Here is a 23,408-nt window from a genome sequence, read left to right as displayed (position 1 = left end):
TTTGCCTCCACTTCTCGAGCTTAAATAAAATAAATGTAAATCCCTTCCTTCACTACCAAAGTATATGTTGTGTAACTTTTCCCTATAAATTCAATTTCTACCCTCTACCTTAAATTACATTACATGAAATAACATTTTCTTACTTTAATGGTCAATATCCATACATAACATCCTCATTTGTCATATTATACTTTAATTTAGTTTGATAATTCTTTTACCTCCACCGCAAAATTATGTGTATATTATGCGTAGCTATTTAATTATTTTGACTACTAGTACATGCCTTACAAATACTCACGTTCACTCGTGGGTATCTCTTGGTATATCTGTTGTCCATTGAATGAACCGGCCTGCGAGGTAACTTGCACCTTGCCTTGTCCCCTTTTATTTTTCACTCCACCTCTCTTTGGAACCTTGCCTTCTCCCCTTTTATTTTTCACTCCACTTCTTTTTGGAACCCTTACTTTGACGTTAACGTGCGAGATTATTAATAATAATAAAAAGGCAAATGTTTAACGCCTTTACCCCTTTGCTTGTTCGCTACTCCTCCCCTTTCTTTGTCTGAAGAATTTGGACGAGCAACTCTCTTGCTGTAGTAGCCCACTGAGTGTTGCAGGAAGGCATATCCATATTCAGGGTGCTTTATTCTCGGGAAAACTATCTTTAGCTGAGCAGTACATTTGCACATAATTTTAGGGTTCTGAAGGTGGTTTTGCGATCGCAAGAATGGCGAGATATGACAGAGCAATTACGGTGTTTTCACCAGACGGACATCTGTTTCAGGTGGAGTATGCTTTAGAGGCCGTACGGAAGGGTAACGCAGCTGTTGGAGTTCGAGGGACTGATAACATCGTGTTGGCTGTCGAGAGAAAGTCCACGGCTAAGCTTGAAGATTCCAGGTTTCTCATCTGATTTCTTTCATCTCATCGCTTTTTCCCTTCTGTTATGTAGTTTTCGGTTTGTTGTGTAGATGTTGACCCTCATGAACATGCATTGTTTCAAGAGCCTTCGCTCATAACTCAACTCGCTTGCAGTGAGATTTGAACCCCTGTTTTTGTTTGTTTGTTTGGTTGGGTTCACCCTGAGCGGCCTTGTCAAACATTGTGTCATCTTATCTCATACATACTATTGTATCCTTGTACGAGTCGGGCTTGTTACTGTGCAATCCTGCTCCTTTTACGAGTCCAGTATTGGAATTTGAACATTAATTGAAACCCTAGTTCCACTCTTCTTCTTCCTTGTTGACTTTTCGGATCCGCTTGTTTAGAGTGATATGATATTCTAGCAGCTGGCATCCAATGACAGTTCGGTTTGTTGTGTAGATTTTGACCCTCATGAACAGGCATTGTTTCAAGAGCCTTCGGTCAAAACTCAACTCGCTTGCAGTGAGATTTGAACCCTTGTTTTTTTCCCTGAGCGGCCCTGTCAAACATTGTGTCATCTTATCCTTTACACACTATTGTATCCTTTTACGAGTCTGGCTTGTTAATGTGCAATCCTGCTCCTTTTACGAGTCCGGTATTGGAATTTGAACATTAATTGAAAGCCTAGTTCCCCTCTTCTTCTTCCTTGTTGACTTTTCGGATCCGCTTGTTTAGAGTGATATGATATTCTAACAGCTGGCATCCAATGAGAGTACGGCGTAACCCTTAAGTTTCGATGGCCCACGGCTTAGGTTAATATCATATTTTCGTGTCACATTCATTGCTGTCTGGTTCTGTGTCTTAGTCTAGCATGTTAAGGTGTCTTGCAAAATTCATAATAATGTTGAATTCAGAATAACATAGATCTGATTTTAAAAGGCTTAGAATCAAACTGGCTTTCATGCACGGTCAAAGGAAATCTGGTAGTCATAGAAGGCTTTGTTTACAAACAAAATCTTAAGCAGGGTTCCTGGTCCATGATTTTTGCTTCTTTACTCAAATAGGGCTACTGTCATTTATAAGTTTTGTTTTTTCCCTGAACTTTTATTGAGGCGTGGGGATTGCATGGTGATTTTTCTACGATAGTTGCATGTGAACTTCCCCTTTCAGTACAAACATGACTGTTTTTTAGGTTTTTGCATGTTAATTGGGAATTGTTGAAAAAGTGAGCTACCTTTTTCTTAATCAAAGCCTTGCTAATCATGTACACATTTTTTCCTTAGTTAAACCCCACCGTTTTGTCTAATCTGTAATCTTTTATTTGTTGGTCATGATGAGATTTAGTCTAGGGAGCATGTATTATGTTTATACTTCATCCTGATTTCTTTTGGGCAACTTGGTCTAAAGTGATTGCCCACTCAATTTTATTGTATTTTATTGGAGATGGTCAAACATGATCACTCTCCCGCAGTTTTGTACTCTATATTTCTTAATATAGATGAGTGTATATGCATGTGTGTTTTCATTTTTTAACCATGGAATACTTTCTTGGGGAGATCCTATGGGGGCTTCCTTGAATTTTATAAATGGTGCTAGGGTAACTATCACTGACATATAACATGTACACCTAACCTCAAGGGATCCAGGTGGATTCAACCTCATGACCTTCTTGTTGGCTTCACCATGGCAAGTCAAACCACTTGAGTTTACCCTAGGGGTTAAATGGGTATATATATGTGTTTACAGTTTTGGCAAAGTTCTCTCATATTTGCATGCCTCTCTCTCTCTCTCTTTTGTTTTCTTGTATGCGAATACTTTCATTGTTCATATTGTATTCATATCATCCAAAAATTGAGGTGCTGTTTTCTCCTTGTAAACATAAGGATTGATGCGGAGGTTTAGAGCTAATTTACCTTAGTTGCCTGTACAAATTGTTTACTTGTCATTCAAGACCTGTCAACGATATTGCATTTTGAATATTCCACCTTTCTTTAAAATCTCATTGCTTGCATATGATGTCTCCTTGCTAATTTTAGCCATAGTGAATGTTTCATTTTTTTGCTTACTTTTTGAATGTTTTCTGTCCATTTTTCACATGCTAATATAATGTGTGGCACTCCAGCTTTTGTTAACCTTTTAAACCAGAGTACTTGTAAGTGTGTTTGCTTCTTATTCAAGGTTTATTTTATTTTTAATACTTGCAGTCTTGCACAAGTTATTCTTTTCACATGCTAGTTGAAGCCTCATTCATGGTTGGTTCTTGTGTTTTTTGTGAGATTAATTTTGTCTTCCTCCTTTGTGCAGAACAGTACGGAAAATTGTAAATCTAGATAACCACATTGCATTGGCTTGTGCGGGGCTCAAAGCAGATGCTCGTGTGCTGATTAACAAGGCTAGAATTGAGTGTCAAAGTCATAGACTGACTGTTGAGGATCCTGTTACCGTGGAATATATCACTCGATACATTGCAGGTCTCCAGCAGAAGTACACCCAAAGTGGTGGTGTGAGGCCTTTTGGTCTGTCCACCCTCATTGTAGGCTTTGATCCATATACAGGTGCTCCTTCTCTTTACCAGACAGATCCATCTGGTACATTTTCAGCATGGAAGGCAAATGCAACAGGAAGAAATTCAAATTCTATCAGAGATTTTTTAGAAAAGAATTACAAAGAGACAGCAGGGCATGAAACTATAAAGCTTGCAGCCAGAGCATTACTGGAAGTAAGTTTTCACTCTAATTGGCTGGTAGGGGATGTGGTAGATATTTTGCTGACTTCTGTGCACTGTTCAAGCTTCAAGTTGGAGTCATGATTCATGCTTTTTCACCTTCGCCATCTTCACGTTGCACATATATGTATTAATTTTCCAAGCATGAGATTGTCGCTATTTTGATATGGTATTCTTTTTTATTTTCCTTTATCAGTAACATATTGTGCTTTAGATTTATGTTTATAATATATATATCTCCTGATCCATAGTTATAATATATATATCCCCTCATCCATAGTTATAATATATATATCCCCTGATCCATAATTTTAGTGCTTGTTCTATTTTGCATGATATATTATTCCCGAGGTATTGTCTTTTTAGATGGGGCATTGGATACAAGTGCTTTGAGCATTCATTGTCTGGGGTTTTGCACACCTTAACCCTTAATTTAGTGCTCACTCTGAAATGAAACTTGTTTTGCTTTATGTAGACATGGAGAACTAGATTCATATGACTAAACAATTGACACCCCTTTCAACATATGGACAGTTGTATTCCGAAACACTATTAACAACTCCTGATTATTTCTGAAACAGTCTAGCACTAAAGATATCAAGATATCAGCATTTAATTTGCACACGTTGATGGCAGAAAAAGATTTCAAATCAAATTAACTATCTATGGTTCAGTTAGTTTTTTCACTGCACACCGATCATCAATTTGGGCCAAACCAGTATCTTTATGTTTGATCATTTTTTGCTAGGAACAAGCTAGGATGATAAGTAGAGCATGGTCTGAAATTAGCATAGAGGAGTACATTTGTTTATATAGAGGCCAAAACTGGTTGTCAGCCACTATATGAGACTTCAAATTACAAATTTGCTTTGAAAAAGCGAGAATTTATTTACATTTCTTTTTCTCAAAGAGATGAAAACTTTAGGACTTTGAGAATTGAAATACTTGTACATTTGTACAGTAAAGCCTTTGAGAATTGAAATGTTTGTACATTTGTAAGGTAAGGCCTTTGAGAATTGAAATGCTTGTACATTTGTAAGATAAGGCATTTGAGAATTGAAATGCTTGTACATTTGTGTTCACAGTGTACACTGTATACAACATAACATGACTAGACATAAATAAAGCAGGAGGGTAAAAAAGTTGTAAAAGGACGACTTGCTTGTGGGAGAGGCATTATTTTGTGTTACTGTGATGTACTTTGATAGCTAAATAGAAAACTCAGAGCAACGATGATAGAAATGCAACCATAGAGAGCAAATAAAAGAGAATCAAAGTATTGAAGCTGTAGCAATAGGCAAAACTTTACTGACATTCTGAATAGGAAGCAATGTTTACTTTGCCTCTTCAAGGGGAAACCTCCAGTTGAGCAGAATTCCAATACAAATTAATCACATGGCATCCTATTGCGTAGCTTCTATTACTATAATTAGTTTATATCCCAAACCCCAACCATTTAGTGGACCTTTATTAATGAGGTTACATCAACTACCTCATGGATCTTCTTTCAATGAGGCCACTTTACATCAGCCACTATATGAGACTTCAAATTACAATTTTGCTTTGAACTTAAGATGCCTTATCTTTTTAGTTTTAAGCGAGAATTTATTTACTTTTCTTTTCCTCAGAGATGAAAACTTTAGGACTAGCTGTATGGTAAGGCCTTTGAGAATTGAAATGCTTGTACATTTGTAAGACAAGGCCTTTGAGAATTGAAATGCCTGTACATTTGTGTTCACAGCGTACACTGTATACAACATAACATGACCAGACATAAATAAAGCAGGAGGGTAAAAAAGTTGTAAAAGGATGACTTGCTTGTGGGAGAGGCATTATTTTGTTACTGTGATGTACTTTGATAGCTAAACAGAAAACTCAGAGCAACGATAATAGAAATGCAACTGCAGAGAGCAAACAAAAGAGAATCAAAGTATTGAAGCTGTGACAGTAGGCAAAACTTTATTGACATTCTGAATAAGAAGCAATGTTTACTTTGCCTCTTCAAGGGGGCAACCTCCAATTGAGCAGAATTTCACTACAAATTAATCACATGGCATCCTATTGCATAGCTTCTATTACTATAATTAGTTTCTATCCCAAACCCCAACCATGTAGTGGACCTTTATTAATGAGGTTACATCAACTACGTCATGGATCTTCTTGAATGAGGCCACTTTATATCATTGATTACACACTCCATCTAGTGGACCTAATCTGATAAAGATGGCCACTATACATCAAGTATCAATGCATCCCCTTAAGTAGGGGATTTCGGGAAGCATCCTAACATGCCCTCTCCTTTCAAAAGCAACGTTGTCATCCATGTTGGAGATGTGGAAATTGTTGTGGGATTATGGATGGTTTCCATTGGCATATTTGGGCTGTGTATCCTTTCATTGGATGAAGACTTTTGGTTAATGCATTGGTGCAGACAACACTTTGTTTTGTCCAAAGCTCTATTACACTTATTGGCTATTTATCACTATTATCGTGATATATCATGAAAAAAATCAAAGGCACAATAATTTATGTTTTTGAAAATATAACGATAATTTCAGTGATTATCGCATCAACATGGAAATTATCACACACTCTGTGTCAATATCACCTTATAACTGGATTCTTGGTCTTTTACCCACATCTGCAAAAGTGAGTTAGGGAATTGAGCTTTGAGGATATTGTGACCATTTTCCGTCAAGCAAGCAAAGGAAAATATGTTGTTTTCATTGCTATGATTCTTCTCATGAGTTATGCTTATTTTTGTTTGTGATTTTGTATCATCTTGCTAGGACTTATGACTTAAGACAAATATCATATTTCAGTAGCCATACGTGATCTACTACATGACATCTTATACATCTTATATAATAGTTTTATTTTCCTTTTTATGTAGCAATGTGTTTGTTTGATGTTGTTGCTTTAAATGTTTGAAAAATTGAAAAAAATGATTAATTTTTTGTATTTTTTAAAGTTTCCCAATACTATCGATAAGTTATGTTTTACACTGTGGTGATAACTTCACTAAGACGATAAATGTGAATTTGTCAAAACTACCTTTTGGCTACAACCAAATAGAACCCTCTTCATATGGTTCTAGGGGGGAGGTTTGAATGTGGCAATTTGGCCCTGCCACTTTTGTCAAGCATGACACATGAAACACTAGGTGGATCTTGGGGTGGACTAGGAGAGCCACCTTCTAAGCAACATGTCCAATGTGTTAATATTGGATACGATCCATAATACTTAGGTGCGAACTTGTGGTGATTCTTTTCCTTGAGCACTGTTTGCTTATATGGCTGGAGATGAAGGAACACCTAAACCCCTTTTTCAAGGTGATGCTCGAACCAATGCTGATTAACCTATTGTGTTATTCTCTTATGATCTAATGCCAATTTGTCCTTAAGTATACCAAGAATGTCATTGTGTGTTTTTCACTGTTTATTGTTCTGGAATCTGTCCACCTCTTGAACCTTGGATGCGCATGGTAAGTACAAGACCATTGATGAAGGTTTTTCTCTAGAGACCACCTCATAAGGTGACATTTTGGTAGCACCATTATAGGTGGTCTTCTACGATCATTTGGCAAGGAGTAGCCATTGAACTCATTGTGTTTGTTGTTCTAAGGCAAAAGATCTCAAATAGTTTTCTAAACACTTTTTGACCACTTTTATCTCAATATCTATTTGGGGATGATATGTCATGCTCATTTTCAATTGGGTTCCTTGTAAGTTAAACAACTCTTGCTAGGTATAGTTGGTGAATGTAGGATCATGATTTGACACAATTGAATTAGGGCATGCCTTATAGTTAAAAAATGTTGTCCATGAAGACTTGTGCAACTATTGTTTCCTTGAAGGGTGTTGTAAGGCACAAAAGTGATTTGGAAAGACGATCAACAAGCATTATGATGATCATTTTACTTTAAAGTTTAGATAGCTGCGCAGTAAAATCCATGGAAATGATCGTCCAAATTGTTGCAGGTATTGTTGAAGGCTACATTGCTCTCAGATGCTTCACTGTTTTACCCTTTTTCCTTTGGCGTGTGTCACATTTTGCCACAAAGTTGGGAATGTTGTTCTTCTTGCCATCCCAAAAGAGTGAACACTTGATTTGTTTAGAGGTTTCCTGAAACCTAAATGGTTCACTGTGGTAGGTAAATGTAATTTAGCTAACACTCTTGATCTTCATGTTGAATTTTGTACCAAAGAAACACCTATATATTGTAATGCATCGTTATGCCAAGTGTAGCCCTTATGTGTTTTTTTGTTTGCCTATAATTGTTGGTTAAGTTGAATGATCTTAGCATCGACCAACAATTCCCGATATACCTTCTACATCCAATTTGACGCTAGTAATGAGAAAGCAAATAGAAAGCCTTCTTCCTCATACTACCGAGTTAAATAATTGGCCACAATTTTCTCCTTTCCTTCAATGTAAATGATCTCATAATCGTAGCCTAACATTTTGTTAACCCACTTTTATTACTCTAGTGAAGAAACCTTTGTTCCAAGAAGTATTTCAAAATGCAATGGTCTATATTAATAAGGAAACAATGCTCAATTAGGTAAGAATGCCACATATCAATTGCATGAAGAACAACCATCTTTTCCTTTTCATAGGTTGAGTTTCCTAGGTTTTAAGGTTTTTATCACACAATTGTTTACTGTTGAATGCCAATGCGCTTCTCTCTTGTATTAACACTGCTCTATTACCTTTGCCAAATGCATCAAATTCCAAGATGAAGTATTATAAAATTTTGACATGGCTAGGACTTGAAAAGGTTTGTTTTGCAACGTCATTCCGTTCAAGGGCATTTTTCTTGAGCAAGGTGGTGAGAGGCACTACAATTGTACCCCATGGTTCTGCACAAACTTCCATAGTTCTTCCAAAGTTGAATCAAGAAAACTCAAGAATATGATAAGGAAAGATCATGTTACAAGGAAACATTATTGATATCCTAATTACAAGAGTTCACACTTTAACCAACCATTGTGTCAACATCACTTTGAACAAAGCAATATTTGACCTATATTCCAAAGAAGATCAATTCTAGTGCAATTTGGCCTCAAAACAAAAGTGATTTTTGGAATCAAATTACAAAAGGTTTTATCCAACAAATGCTATAAACATACAATTCCAAAAAGGATTCTACAGTGGAATGATCCTTCAACAATACGCCAATTGTGTTCAATGCTTTAAAGATTGTATCGCCTCATTTCTTTGACTATGGAAACATCAAGAATAAAGTATCATGTGAAAGCATTAGAAGCAAGAACACAAACTTACCCTTTTATGCTTTGAGGACAAAGCATCTTTGAAGGGAGAGGTAATGTAATGATTATAAAATACGTAATAATAATAATTATAAGTTAACAGACAACACTTCACCTTTGTGACTTGCATATAAATGTATCGTCACAGGGCTCATTGTATAAATCATTTCATTCATTCATTATATATGATATCTTATTATCCTATATGAGTTTGAACCATAGTATTCAAAACTAGAACCAGTGACTGGACCAGTCTACAAGTCTACATATTAGTGATCAACATGATCACTCCTCATCTTGATCAAACTCATCACCACTACTAGACATGGGATCATCAACATGAATTACATAAACATCATCTGGCTCAGAGTGTTTAGACTCTTTAGACTCCTTTGCAACCTCAGTAGTAGTAGTAGCAGCAACGAAACTAGACACCAAAACTACAAATCATTGATCAACATGATCACTCGTGATACTCATCATTGATTCAACACCACTAGAAATGGGATCATCAACAAGAGCTACATAATGCTCAACCTTATAATATGGTTGGTAGAAATTGAAAAAGTTTAACATGCCTAACCAATGATTTTGGTTTGAGTGAAGGGTTATTCTCCTCAACTTTATAATATGGTAAAAAAAGCTCAACATGCATAACCAATTATTTTCCTTTGAGTGAAGGGTACATTTTTGTTAAGGCCATGGTAGAGGAGTTCAACAATCAATACCACCTACATCAACGAAGTTTAACAATCAATCATATTGACATCATGGTACTTAAAGGGCTTCATGCTCTTGATCAAATGCTAATCTCATACCCTCATGCATGACATAATCAAATGGAAACATTGCAATCCCCCAAATCCTGAAATCTTGAAAACCATTAAATCTGCTGGATTTTGAGCGAGATCTAAAATTCTAGTTTCTCCATATGAAATCCAATGAGGTCGAAACCACTCCCAAACATCCTAAGTCATTTCATGGTAATGATAAAACTTTCTTTTACTTTAAGAATTTAACATTACCATTGATTGCTAACATTGCTAGGGTTGAGATGTGTGAGGCAAATGAGAGGGGAGGCATGCTTTTAAATGCTTGGAGGGCCTGTTTTTGGAGGCAAACAACCCCTAATTTCCCTCAAAACCACTCATGCATGCCCAAAATTGCTACGCACGGTGTTTGTTGCCGCATTGGTAATGAACCAACTGGTTTATGGAAAAACCAACCGGTTTCGTCATAAACCGGTTGGTTTATGACTTGTTTGATGCAAACACTAGGCTTGCAGGGGGATGAACTGAGTGTATTGGTCGGTTTGGTTGCGAAGGCTAATGAAACCACTGGTTTGACTAGTTACAGGCCTGCAAGGGGATGAACTAGGTTTATTGGCCGGTTTGGTTACGGAGGTTAATGAATCGACCGGTTTGACTAGTTATTGGTTCGACCCAACCAGTTTTGGATACTATGGTTTAAACAATCATTCATTTTATGTTGGATATTTTTGAGTATACAAACTATTGTTCATTACAAAATCCATACAAACTTTTGAGAGTCTTTAGATGTGGACAATCTTTTGTTGCTTCAATTTTCTTAGGATGAACATCTTCTTCTTCTCGATTGACAATGTGACTTTTACATATTCCACTTTTGATGCACGAAAAACGTATTTGGAACATTTTTTGTTGTTGTTGGCTTGATATCTGGAACATTTGAAGCACAATTGATGAGTGCAGAGGATTTATAAGGAATGATCCACATTTGTCTCCTAAGCTTTGTTGTAGATCAAGTTATCATCAAAGAAGACAAGGATAAAATGGCGCAACAAGGCTTGAAATATTTTGTTGATGAGGCTCTAAAAAGTGGATGGTGCATTTGCTAAGACCAAAAGGCATCACTAGGGACTTGTAATGCCTTCATGTGTGCAGAAAGTAGTTTTAGGAATATTTGCTTCCTTAATAATATGGTGAGAACTTGGATGGAGATAAAGTTTAGTGAAGAATTGGGCTTCATTTATGTAATTCCCCTATGGATTAATTCCCTAGGGGAGGACGAAGTAGCCTATCCAACCTCGTAGGCTATAGTCTTGATAAAGGGTGAAGACCGAATTACCCAATGTTGGGGCAACAATGGGTAAATTTTGGGTCGATTGGGGTGAAAATCCCAAATTGTGGGTGGCACTTGCAACACCTCTCATTTGAGAAAACCCCATGAGGGAATCTCTAAATAAAGGAGAATTGGAATCACATTTTCATCATCAATTTGGATTTGATATCTTCATCTTTTGAGCCGAGGCTCTAAGGGTTCAATGTCACTTCTTCTTGATTAGCATTGGTGGAGGTGATCCCACGTTATCTAATCTTTTGTCTAGTTTCGGTGTAGCTCATCCCACCCTACCTAGACCTCCCCTTTTTCTCTGTTTTGGTACAACATATTTACTTGGAGCAGTTAAGTTCTATCCTGTTTAACAAGGGAAAAGTTTATGTTGTTATTGTTAGCACTTTGTAATTTTCGAGTTTGTGAAAGAAACCATGGAGGTAACCACAAAACCACTTTGGAGCTTAGGATCTAGCCTTCCTAAACTCAGAGAGGGATCTCTCTATCAGATTTAACTTTATTGTATTTGTGATTTTAGGCTAGTTATGAGAGTTCGGAGTTTTATTTAAGAATTGGTTTGGTTGGTTAAATGCTTGAAACTTCCATTGGGCTATGGAGTCTACAAAATTAACGTGGATCAGTCTCAGATTTTCAAAGGAGTTTCACAGGGCAAGGTAGCTGAACTAATTGGATCTCTTAGTTTCAAATGAAATGTAAGAGAAGAAAAGAGATAGGTTCAATTAAGCAAAAGAGCAGTGAAGAATTCTTTAACTTAATATCAGAGGAAAACATTTAAATTATCCACAACCAGAATCAAAGTGTATCTTTCAACAAATTCTGTTCATCAACTTTTTGTAAAATAATTCAGATTTAAGAACACATAAGTATGAAAACAAAGAAATAAACACATAGACAACGAGAGAAGCACTTCACCAAATAGTCCAACACATGAATCCTGTGAAGAATGTCCTTTTTATTATTGATCAGCGCATCAAATGAAAGAGTACAATAGCTTTATGGACTGCAAAAATCAACCCTTCATACTTAAAAAAGAGAAGTATTTATAAGTTTATTTACAAAATATCTTGTCAACCTAATCAGGATGTATTTTAGGAATTTCTAAAACCAATTCTATCTATTTGTTACAAAATATAGGAAAATTAAAATTGCTTAGATTGGTGGCCCTAGCTTTGTGGAATTGCTGAATATCTGGCCCTCAAATTTTTGCTGCGCTGTTGGGCCTGTGTTGGAAAAACAAAATCATCTTCTTACTCCATTAACTTGCACAATTTATCCCAACGTTGTTCACTAGGGATAGACATCTTGAGTAACTTTCTGTAGACCTCGTCCACTTCAGTATATTTGGCAAAAGTTGGCTTGGAAATAAAGATGTGCTTGATTTTATACTAGATGTCTAAATCATATGTCAATGCTTCTAAAAATGCTTTCCCTGTTATGCTGCCTTTCACTCCTGCAAACTTAGTATCGTCTTTAGCAATGGTCATCAATTTCTGGCTATAATCTGGCCATGTGTTGAGCTTGTCATTTATCACTAGTAAACTGGGAAGTCCCTTTTTGTAAAGGACTTCCAATTTGCTGAAGAACCTCTGTACACCTATGTCCAGAACTTGACATTTTTTCTTCCAGCGCCCTGATTAAATTTCTTTTGGTCAGCACCTTTTTCACCTCTAGTATTGTCTCAGTCTTGTCCTCAATCTCTAGTTCTTCTAGCTCCTGCTTATTTTTGGAATTGAGGAACTTAATGAGCTCTGTAGCTTCACTTGGTTTATCACCCAACTGCTTTTTGATCTTTTCAATAACTTCTTTAGGTTTCTCAATTAATTCCTTTTGCTCAAATATGATCTGTATAGATGGCCAAATTTCTATCATGGTTTCATTTATTCTTTTCCAGATGTTCTCCTTAACCTGGGCTAGGGTATTACCCATGGCAGTTTCCTTCTCTATCTGTTGCATTCTTTGGGTAAGCCTCTGGGATTTCTGCAGCTCTGTTAGGAGAGAATTTTCATATCTGGTGTTCTGTTCTTGTAGGACCTTTACATCCTCTCGTAGCTTTTTTATTTCTTCTCCTTGTATTGACATATTTTCCATTGATTGGGCCAGTTTGATAGAATCATCTGTAGTTGAAGTAGAGGGTGCTGTAGAGGTGGATGCTCCTGCTGTTGTAGCTGATGTAGAAAGACCTGTTTGAAGTATTGATGCAAGAGGCACTGCGTCAAAAGGTACCAAAGCGAGCTGAGAATTCTGCTCCTTCTCCTTGATGAGTTTGTCCATTTCTGCTTCCATTTCCTTTATTTGAGCATTCTGCTCCATGATGAGCATGAGCATAGTTTCCTTCTGACTTTACAATTCTTCCATCTCCTTAGCTTGAGGATCTTCAGTAGCTAGCAATTTTATTGTTTTTTGAGAGAAGCAATGGCATTTTTCTTTCTTATGATTTCTTCCACTGCCTTTAGGTTGTTTGGATCATACCCTGCTTTAATAACTAGATCTTCTAAGGATTTTATTCTATTATCCTTAGCCAAAGAAGAAACCTTCTCAAGCTTTAGCTGTGATTGAATGTTACTTAAAGATACCTGCAATTTAGAAGCAATTATTGCAGTCTGTGTGAATGTGGAGTAAACCATCTCTTCAGTTTGCATATGCATGTCCATTTGGTCCAAAGGATGAACATCCTTTGCCTCAAACTCAAATGTGCTTTGCTTGTAATCTGTTGCTGATTGTGGATGGGGGACCTGTGCTTGAAAGAATGCCATCTGCATTCTCCCCTTTTCTGTATCAAATGCTGACATGAATCTATGCTGAGTGGTGGAAGTTTGCTTCCAAAACTGTGTGTAGGTGCTGTGCTTAAGCGTTTCTTTGCTTGATCTCTTTGTACTTCTCAAAAATATTTAGTTCTTTCTGCCTTTGGACAATTTCTGATGCTGGAGTGTTTTCTGGATTGCCCTGTGAAAATGATGAAGTTGGGGACCCTATAGATATATCCTCTGAATGTGTATGAAATGGTAGACCTCTCATAACTATTGTAGTTGGTCCTTGTTCTTCTTCTTGTTCTGCAAACCATGTTGTAGGATTCTTCTTGACTTTCTTTGTGTACATCTTGAACTCCTTGGCTGAGTGCTCTGTGACTGAAGGTGAGTCCTCCTCTTGGTCTTTTCTCTGTCTTTTCTTGAGGAACAAGAGTATGTGAGGTGGTCTTCTGCAAAAGATGCTCCTCTACCTCTTGTAAAGTGTTCTCTTCCCACTGACCCTTGTTCATATATTTTTCGATTTTTGGTCCTCGAGTATGCACATATGGTGTAGCCTTCTGCTCCATCCTAAGCTTTGAAATTATTTGAAATGGGTCATATGACTAAGTAAAGCTTAGGGGAAATTTCATTTGTTTTAGAATTTCATCTGCTTCTTGCCCTGCTGTTACAAATAAAAGGCCCCACTTGTGTTTTTATCTTGAATTGTGATTTTTTCTTGGCTGCAACAAAATGGATTTCATCAGAATTAATCATTTGCCTAATGTACTCCAAGGCAAAAATCCTCATGGGAAGGTATCTGGGTAGCTTATAGGGTGGCAATTCACACCCATATACTCTAATTTCGGTGTAATTCTGGTACAAGTACCAGTCACTTATCTTTGCTTGCTCACTGAGGTGTAAGATCTTCTGGATTTCTTGACTAACCCTGGGTTCTATCTCACTGGTCAACAAACAAGTAGCTGGATGCACAAACTGATCTATGAAGTCTTTAAAAGCATACTCTTTTGAATTTCTTCTTAAAATAGAGGTCCAAAATATAACTGATTGTGGCTCCCCCTGCTCATTGAGTTTCTGCACTGCAAATGGGAATTTGTTTGCTTGGAAAAATAAAAATAGATACATAATAACAGAAGCATATCTGAACATTCCTTTAGTTTGGAGTTTAAGGAATTGTTCATGGATCCTATCAGCAAGAAATTGACTGAAATCAAACACAACTGAGGGATTGTCTTCAGTGGAAAATATTGACAGAAAACCTAAGATGGGTTCATCTACCCACTCATCAGAATAGTAACCTAATAAATAGGAGAGAATTGATATTATTTGTTTGGCTCTTTCTGGAAACATTGAAGAGGGATAGGGAGGGTTTTCCTTAGGCAAATTGTATATCTTCAAGTAGGAAGATCTTAAAAATTCTAGCCCTTCGGGAAAAATCTAGCTTTTGGTATAGTTCATTTAGGGCTTCTATTGAAAAAGGGGTGAAGGCACTATTTTCAGGAATGTGCATCATTTGTTGGATGGACTAAGGGGTAATTGCAAACAAAATTTCACCTGTGGGGGCTATAATGGCTCTTTGATTTGGTATGTAATCAACTCTGCATTTGAGGATGAATTCAGGAAAATAATGTACTTGGGGAAACATGTAGAGGGGCAGATTTGATTTCTAGAGGCCAATTTCATCAGAATGGTTAAGATGAAGATCTTTGAGCCAATTGTGCAACTCGAAAAAATTGAATTCGCACTTTGGTTTTGAGATCTTATAATCTCGGTCGACCAGGGGAAGGTGATCCAGGTCAATGGAGGGAGGGATCATGGGATTCTCAGCACTGGTGGCAGTCTTAGAGGAGCAAAAAGACAGGGGAATTTAGGGAATTGAGCGGAAAAACCTGAAAACTAAAGGTGGCTTGTAATGATGATGATGATTTGGCCGCTGGTAATCCTTTGCTTGTATCCAGTCGGACAAATGGGCAATTTGTGAAGTTTAACACATGCAGAGTTCAGAGACAATGAAGGGAAAAAATGCGGGAAAATCTAGTGTTTTTATGGTTGAGTGTGTCCGTTGCATGCGCGGGGACGTTAGAGAGATTAACGGTAATTTAGGTCGGGGAATAAATGCTTAACAATTAGGGGATAGGGGACAGGTGTCATGGAGAGAGTGATAGAATAGGCGCGAGGAATGTTGGTGGGAAGAAATGGTAGTGACGCAATTTTTCGCGCGGGGGGGGGGGGGGTGCAAAAGAGCAGGAGAGTGACACAGAGGCGTGGGGCTGGACAGGGAAATTGCCTTTTCGGACCCCCCCTCCGCCGATTAAGATAGATAAGGTGGGGGGGGGCACGAAAGGCCCAAGAGCCGTTGATTTGGTCGCGGATAATAATCCATGGTTGGATGGGGTGCGAAGTTTAACCGAATATGACAAAAGACTTTTGTCGTTTGTAGCTTTACAATATGAACTTCGGACTTTGGATAAACTTACATTTGGCGCCAAGTATAAGACAATGCGAAATATTAATTTGTTTTATGTCCACGTTTTGATCTCCATTTTGCTCTTGATTAGGGTAAATTTTGACTAACCAAGGGTGCATTTAGAGGGGCCAATCCTTGTTTTATTTTCTTTAAAAGGGAAAATCATCTAATCTAATTGCAACCTAACCCTAGTAATTCTTTGATCCAGATTAAACTGTTGGATCAATTTATTCACCTAATCTACCTCGCTATCATTAGCCAAGATTACATTGTTTGGCTAATTTATTATCTAACTTAAAAAGCAGAAATTGAAACTTGTTTGATCATGATTACACTGTATGACCCAAACAATGACTCAAGGTTGTGGCATTTTAAACAAGCTGCACACAACAATCAATTTATTCTAGAAAATCAAAGCATTTATCTAGTAGTGGCATTTGAATTTGCATCACTTTTGGTTCTATTCTTTTATGCGGTTCTTTTCATCCTTTTTTTTTTTTCTTTTTTTCTATTCCATTTTTATATATACCCTCTTTTCATTTTTTATTTTGATTTATATATCTTTTTTTTGAAAATCATTTGCAATATACAATATTATTTACAATTGGAATCATCATTTGATCCTATGAATCATAGGACCCTAAATAGTTATATTGATCTACAAACATTGTCTCAAGCCAGCATAAGATTATATCTGCCCCTGAAGCGGATGTCAAGGTTTTTGAGGCACAGTGAGTAGATTCTGTAGCAATGAGCCATTTGAGATTCTTGTGGAGGTTGTAGGCTGCAGGTAGGGTTGCAGTTTGCAGCCGCAGGGCTGCAGGCTGGTACAATGTTAACAATCGCATTTTTTTGAGGCAACAACAGATTCACAGAGGTAACTTGGCCAACACATCATACTAAATCGGGGTACTATGCCTAGCATATAGAGGAATTGAGCTGAGTTTGTTGGATTGTTAGTTACTCCCAGGCAACAAAGGAAGAACTAGGACAACAAGGGTTCATGATCAGGAGGAGCAGTTGAAGCCACAATAAAAGACAATAGTAAATGGTAATTTAAATATAGAGGCATCATTGAAGGATAGCAAGAGATTCAGGTCTTTGTGTCAGAAAAGTTGGACCCAGTGGAACAACAAGACTATCATAGATTAGCATGGGCACAGAAAAGGGACAATTGTGAACGTGGAAATTGTTCAGGGTTACTACAAGCCCTTTCCCTTAACAACAAATAAGTTCAGTGGCGGTAAGGAAGACAATGAGTTGATTACTAATTAGTGTAGTAACAATAGTATTAAATTAGTTCTAGCACGAGTTATAGTTGAATGCTAGCTTACTAAATTGTTTTTTTTTTGTGAATAAGATATTATGTATTACTAAAAAAATTTGAAAATTACAACGTTTGGGTTGTGTAGGGGAGAGAGCCCGACACAAGGACCAACAAAAAACCCTGATGTGGCCTTCTTATTATCGTTTTTACATGGTAGCCATGGCAAAAATGGGTTTTGAGGTCTTCGGTGGAAACAGAGGAGAACCCTTTTTACAACATCCTAAAAAAGGAGAGTATTACTTATAACCGAAGTAGAGTAGACTAGGCCTGAGTCTATTATTTTCGAGACTAAGAAGTCCACAACAGTCAGACCTCCACGGAGGAAAAGAGACAAAAAGGAGTTTGTTGAAGTCATTCTTAGTTGGTGGTCACCAGATCATCGTTTAGGCTAATGGGAGTCTCTTGGGTGCTCCCCTCTTGCTGCGTGATAGTTTTCGGGCGATTGGTGGAGGCTCCTGCAGGCTCCTTCTTGATGCTTGGGGAGCCTTCAACTGCAGAATGGACCTTCGTTGTCGACTTCCTCCTGATAACCATATATTGTGGCGAACCCCGAGTTATGAACCGATAATGGTGCACAACTTTGACATAGATAATGAACTTCTGAGTTAGACTGTCAATCTTTGTTCCGAGTACCTTGGTGTGCTCCTCCTTCTCCTTCATTGCAAGCCCCATGATGGTTTTCATCTGCCACCATGTTTCTATGGTTCGCGCATAGAGGTTCTCGTGTGCTCTAGTGAGGGCAGGATCAGGGATCCAGGTGAAGTCGGTGTCAACTTCCTTAGTCGTGACCTCTCTGCGAAGAACATTTGCTTGCGCTTCCAAATTGTCTATGCGCTGTTGAGTTTCCGGATTAACAATCGCGGCGTAGCGTAGAGTTGCGCGCCTCGCGGAGGTCTCCGCTTGGGTAGTAGGGGGCGAACCCAGTGAATGCCATCGGGACGCTGCACGACTGCGCCCTCCTCTCTGACTGGAGCCAGGGATGGAGCTACTCTTTGGAGCCATGAGAAAAACAGAGGGGTTGGGGAGCGAGAGGAACCAAAGAGTGAAGGATGAGCGAGGAAGAAAGAGAGCAAAGGAGAAGATGAGGGGGAGATAGGTGAGGGGGATACATATAGAGGCTAGGGGATGAAGGGAGGTATGGGGCGAGGAAGAGGGGCTGGAAGGGGAAGCCTGCGAAGAATGGATGCAAGGCGATGGAGGAAGAGCCAAGCAGAAAGGATGTGATGGGGAGGCGGCGTTCGCACAAGGGAGAAGGGAGGTGGCAGTAAGGGCCATGACATCTGGCGAGCCGAGGATGGGTCTGGGTGCGTGCGCCACTATGATGTCCTTCCTCCTGTACTTGGAATCGACCTTGAAATGATGAAGGGTATGCGAACAATTATTGTTCAGTAGATTGGATATCTTTGACATTAATGGTTGCGCAGTGCTGATAGAGGTCACTGTCCTCCAGGTTTTTCCATGCTCTAGAGTTCAGCCGAAGGGTCCTCGCCGTACCCTCATTTGCAAGTCTGTCTGCGAGCTTATTACCGCTCCTTCTGATGGCCTAAAAGTGGAGGCCTTCTATTATGTGTTTGATCTGCTGTATAATTTTGTTTAGTCGCCAGTTGTCAGAGACTTTTTCTACATTGATGCCCTGCTGTATCTTTTTGCCTATCTAAGTGGCCATCGTGGAATCTCCTTCCTCAATCAAAGGATTGAGCTTTAAGTTGTGCGTGTGGTAATGCCATTTTCTAGAGCGTGAAGTTCAACAACATTGTTTGTGGCTGAACCTATGTTGCCCTCATATATCCAAATTATTTCACCTTTTGTGTTCCTAAAGACCCCTCCAAAATTTGCTTGGCCCAGATTACCTTTTGCTGTGCCATTGTAGTTGAGCTTTAAGGTGCCCAACTTTGGCGGCCTCCAGATGTCTTTTTGTTTGTCATGCCTGGAGAAGGAGGTGACTTTGTTAACCTTGATTTGAAGAAGGCCCAACATTGAGAGAATTCTCGCTTCGGAGTTGGTGGGAGGGGCTTTGGAAGTCTGAGTGGGTAGAGAAGTCACAGTTTCCCAGATTGCTTTTTGATCTTTTGATTCCCAGAAAATTATTGCATTGTGCTCCTTCCAAAGTGGCTAGCAGACTAGACGAGGAATTAAATTCCATGTGTGGTTAACCAGTGGATGTGAGGAGAAGGATGATCTCCAGTTCGTGATGGTGTTCTGTATGGAGGAGGGATCCCGATGTGAGCTGTTGAAGACCAGTAATATCCAGTCCCAAAATTTGGACGCGTATGGGCATTCATTCAGAAGGTGATTGGGGGTTTCTTCTTCTTGCTGACAGAGATGGCATCTGGAGGGACCGATGAAGCCTTTTCTCCTTAGGTTGTCCCACGTTAAGCTCTTCCTGTGCATTACTAGCCATAGAAATATAGATATTTTAGGCCAATGCTTCGTGTCCGAGATGGAATTCCATTTCGAGTCTGGTTGTAGTTGATCAAGCTTGGAATGTATCTATAGGCTTATTTTAAATTTAAAAGACTCGCTGAGTTTTTTCCCTGTCTGATTTTGTCCTCAGCGGAGTCAAGAAGGATTTGTATTTTTTGAAGTTTTGATGATAGATCAGATCAGATCTAGCCAAATTCTCCATCTGTCCTCTTCGTCACTCGGTTTCCAATACTAGCTTACTTTAGTCTTCCCTCAGTTTTTCATGTCGATATTGATTTGATGGTATTGATCTTGATCAAGTTTTGACCTTTGTTGCCAAGCGTCTTCCCAGAAGAGAGCCTTGTTTCCATTGCCAATCTCCTAGAAACTATGTTTTTGAATGATATCCCTATTCTCCTACGCTTGATTCCAGATAACTGATCCTTTGATATTTCCATTTAGCCTCATGATTTTCTCCTACAAAAGGGAAGGGATGTACCTAGATTTTTAAAGGGTTCCCCAAGGGGAGTTGGGATTTTCAATCCATCTCCATAAGGTTTTGGCACCCAGGGCCTTCCCCAGAAGGTCTATGTCTCTTAGACCAAGGCCTCCATCTTTTTTAGGCTTGCAAATTTTTTCCCATGCAACCAGAGCCCATTTTTGCTTAACCTCTGCACCTCTCCATAAGAAATTCCTCTACATGTTTCTGATTTTGTTTGAGATCACTTTAGGGGCAGCCAAAGCCAAATACAAGTAGAGCGAGATGGCCTGAAGAACATATTTAACAAGGACAAGACGACTTGCCAGATTGAGGGATCTGAAGGTCCAATTGGCAATTCTTTTCTCCAACTTATCCCTCTCTTCTCAGCCAGATTAGTTATCATATTAAAGTCACCTGCTATGATTTTGAAAGGAAGGTGTATAGGATCAAGGAGGTTGGAGATGCATTGGAGCATTTTAATTCGGTCTATAACCTTGTGCGGAGCGTAGATATTTGTTATTCCGATATTGTCATTGGCGTCAATAATTCTTAGGACCACTGTTGTGGAATGATGAGTGGCCAAGGAGGATATGAGGTCGAACTTGGAGTTTTTCCATAGGGTCATTATTCCTCCTGTCGAACCTGTTGCCGAGTTGGCTAAGAAGCTGTAAGGCTTGAAACAAGAGTTGAGAAGGAGAGGGGGGTGTACCGACTCAAGTTTGGTTTCTTGAATTAGAAGGATATCTAGATTATTAGACAGAATTCTGTTTTTCAAGATTCGTTTCTTCCCAGGACTGTTCAGTCCTCTAATATTCCAAGAAATGCAATTCATTGACATGGAGAGGGATTAAGGGCAAGAGCTTTTACCTTTCCTTCATTGATTAGCTTGGCTCCTAGTTCTTGGAGGAGTTGACCGGCTTGGGCCTTTGAGGTTGAGTCCTCCTACCTGAATATTTGCTAAGATGCCCTTTGATGCCGTACTTTCTTGATTGGGGTGGAGTGCTCTGAGCACCTTCAATTTTTTCTAATTGGTGTTCTGGTATGGCATTAATTCCATTTAATTTCCATGCCTCTGCAATTGTTGCTAAGTCTACCCCTTCCAAATCTTCTTCTATGGCACTTTCCTCTAGTGTTTCTTTTGTCGCTATTTTCTCCATTTTTGTATCCTCTTGTGAGTGCTCCTTCTCGCTATTCGTATAGACTGTGTCCCTATCTTCGTATTCTCTGTCTGCTTGGTTCAGTCCTTCTTCTCCTGCTTCATCTCCTGTCAGGTAGTTGGGATCCGTTTGCTCCTGAGTGATGTTCAATGCCTCGAACTGGTTTTGACTTGCCTCTTTGTATTGATTCTTCTTGGGGATCACCTTTTTCCTGTTGTTCTTGTTCCTGGAGATGACTTTAGTGAAGCCTTCACTGTCTTTTTTTTGCTTGCTTGCTCTGGAGATTGAGGGGTTTTGTTAAGAGGACAGTCTCGGAAGAGATGCCCGTGCTCGTGGCACTTCCTGCATCTGAAGGGGATATGTTCGTAGTCTATACTTTGAAGCCAGACTTCATCCCTGAATATTAATTTTATTGCTTCTGGAAGGGCTCCAAAGACATCAATGTATACGTAGATATGGGCATAGGAAACATAGTGTCCAGTTCTGGTACCTTCAGACATTTTGATATACTCCCCCAGCTAGTCTCCTATACCTTTTAAGACCGAAGGAGCCTAGTAATCAGTTGGTAAGGAGTAAAGGCAAACCCAAACTGGAACTCTTGTGAAATCCTCCTTTTCCGGTGTGAAGTTTTCCTTCAAAAATCTCATGTATAATCCGGCTGAGTTGTAGAAATAGGGTCCTCCTTCAAATATTCTATCTCTATCTTCTAGGAGGTCAAAGATGACTGTGAAGAATCCTTTGGATCCCAACTGAAGTCTTATCTCCCCCTTGGGTGCCCATTTGCTTTGTATCCACTAGTTCAGGGCTCTTTCAGTTGGCCAGATGCCCATAAACTTGCATATTACTGCATGTTTTTGCATGTATTCTCTGTAGACTGCTACTCCTAGGTCTTGGATTTCCAGTTCTGGGATTTTCTTTGCTATGGGGTTGCAGTTGTTCTTTGTTTTTTCCTCTATTCTTGCATCTTCTCCTGAGATTTTGTAGGATTTGTGTTTGCGAGGGAAGGCATGTTTGAGGCCTTTCCATTTGCTATGCGAATATCTTTGTTTTTCCCTTTCTCTATTCCTTTATTCGTCTGAGGCGGTTCTTTTTGCTGGGAGTGTTTTATTCCTTCGTTATCACGGTTTCTTCCTATCGAGCAAAAGGCTGAGCTGGAGGCAAACTTTGTGAAAAATAAATCTTGGTTTGGAGGCCTACCAGTGACCATGTCCTTGAAGGATTGGGTGCCAAGGTTCTGATGTGGTTCCACCATGACGACCAGGGGACAGCGTGGCCCTAACCAGCGACGCCAGGGGATGCCGCGAAGAGCGCTAACACTGAGATTAGGTCACCTTCATCGCGGATGCTTTTCTTCGCTCGTTCGCTCCAGATTCAACTTCTGTTTCTTCACGTGATCTAGCACCAGAAATGTTGACAGTGTTGGTTTACTAAATTGTTGACATTGCTACACTAGTGGATTAATGGTTGGATACAATCATTGTTCATTGGGCCATCAACCCTAATTTATTGTGATTTGATTGAAGAATCATTTTACTTTGGAAATCCTTATTTTTGTGCATACATATAAGGATACCTACTGTTGTATGAATGTGATTTGCTGTTACATAATCTTTTCTAATTTATTGGAAAAGCTCTAGTTAACTCTAAAACCCTAAGGGCAAAATTACCTAGGGACACTACAATTTAGCTCATGCAAGAGGTTGTTAATGATCAGAATGGGAAATTTATGTTTGACTGTCAATTTTTAAGACTATGAAAGTTGGGACACATGTGCCAAGTGCCTTCTTTATTTAAAACCATGAGAAGTGGAGAGTAGGGGTTGGTACTAGGATGGATCACACCTATTTCAAAAAATT

The 23,408-nt window shown here is 38.9% G+C and overlaps 1 protein-coding gene across 1 annotated transcript in view; it reads left to right on the top strand.

Moving 5' to 3' along the window:
- The first annotated feature begins 516 nt into the window (after positions 1 to 516).
- LOC149262792 (proteasome subunit alpha type-7) overlaps positions 517 to 23,408 on the top strand; it is a 30,567-nt gene continuing 7,675 nt past the window's right edge. The window contains exons 1-2 of the mRNA XM_089425221.1: positions 517 to 899; positions 3,168 to 3,582. Of these exons, the coding sequence (XP_089281347.1) occupies positions 727 to 899; positions 3,168 to 3,582 (588 nt within the window). The 5' untranslated portion in view covers positions 517 to 726. The remainder of the gene's footprint in view (positions 900 to 3,167; positions 3,583 to 23,408) is intronic.

Source organism: Pinus tabuliformis, chromosome 6 (genome assembly GCF_031772625.1).
Source record: "Pinus tabuliformis cultivar Carrire ecotype Pingquan chromosome 6, CPIR1, whole genome shotgun sequence".
NCBI lineage: Eukaryota > Viridiplantae > Streptophyta > Pinopsida > Pinales > Pinaceae > Pinus > Pinus tabuliformis.
Note: the sequence above shows the minus strand (reverse complement) of the source record. Positions and strands in the feature narration are given on the sequence as shown.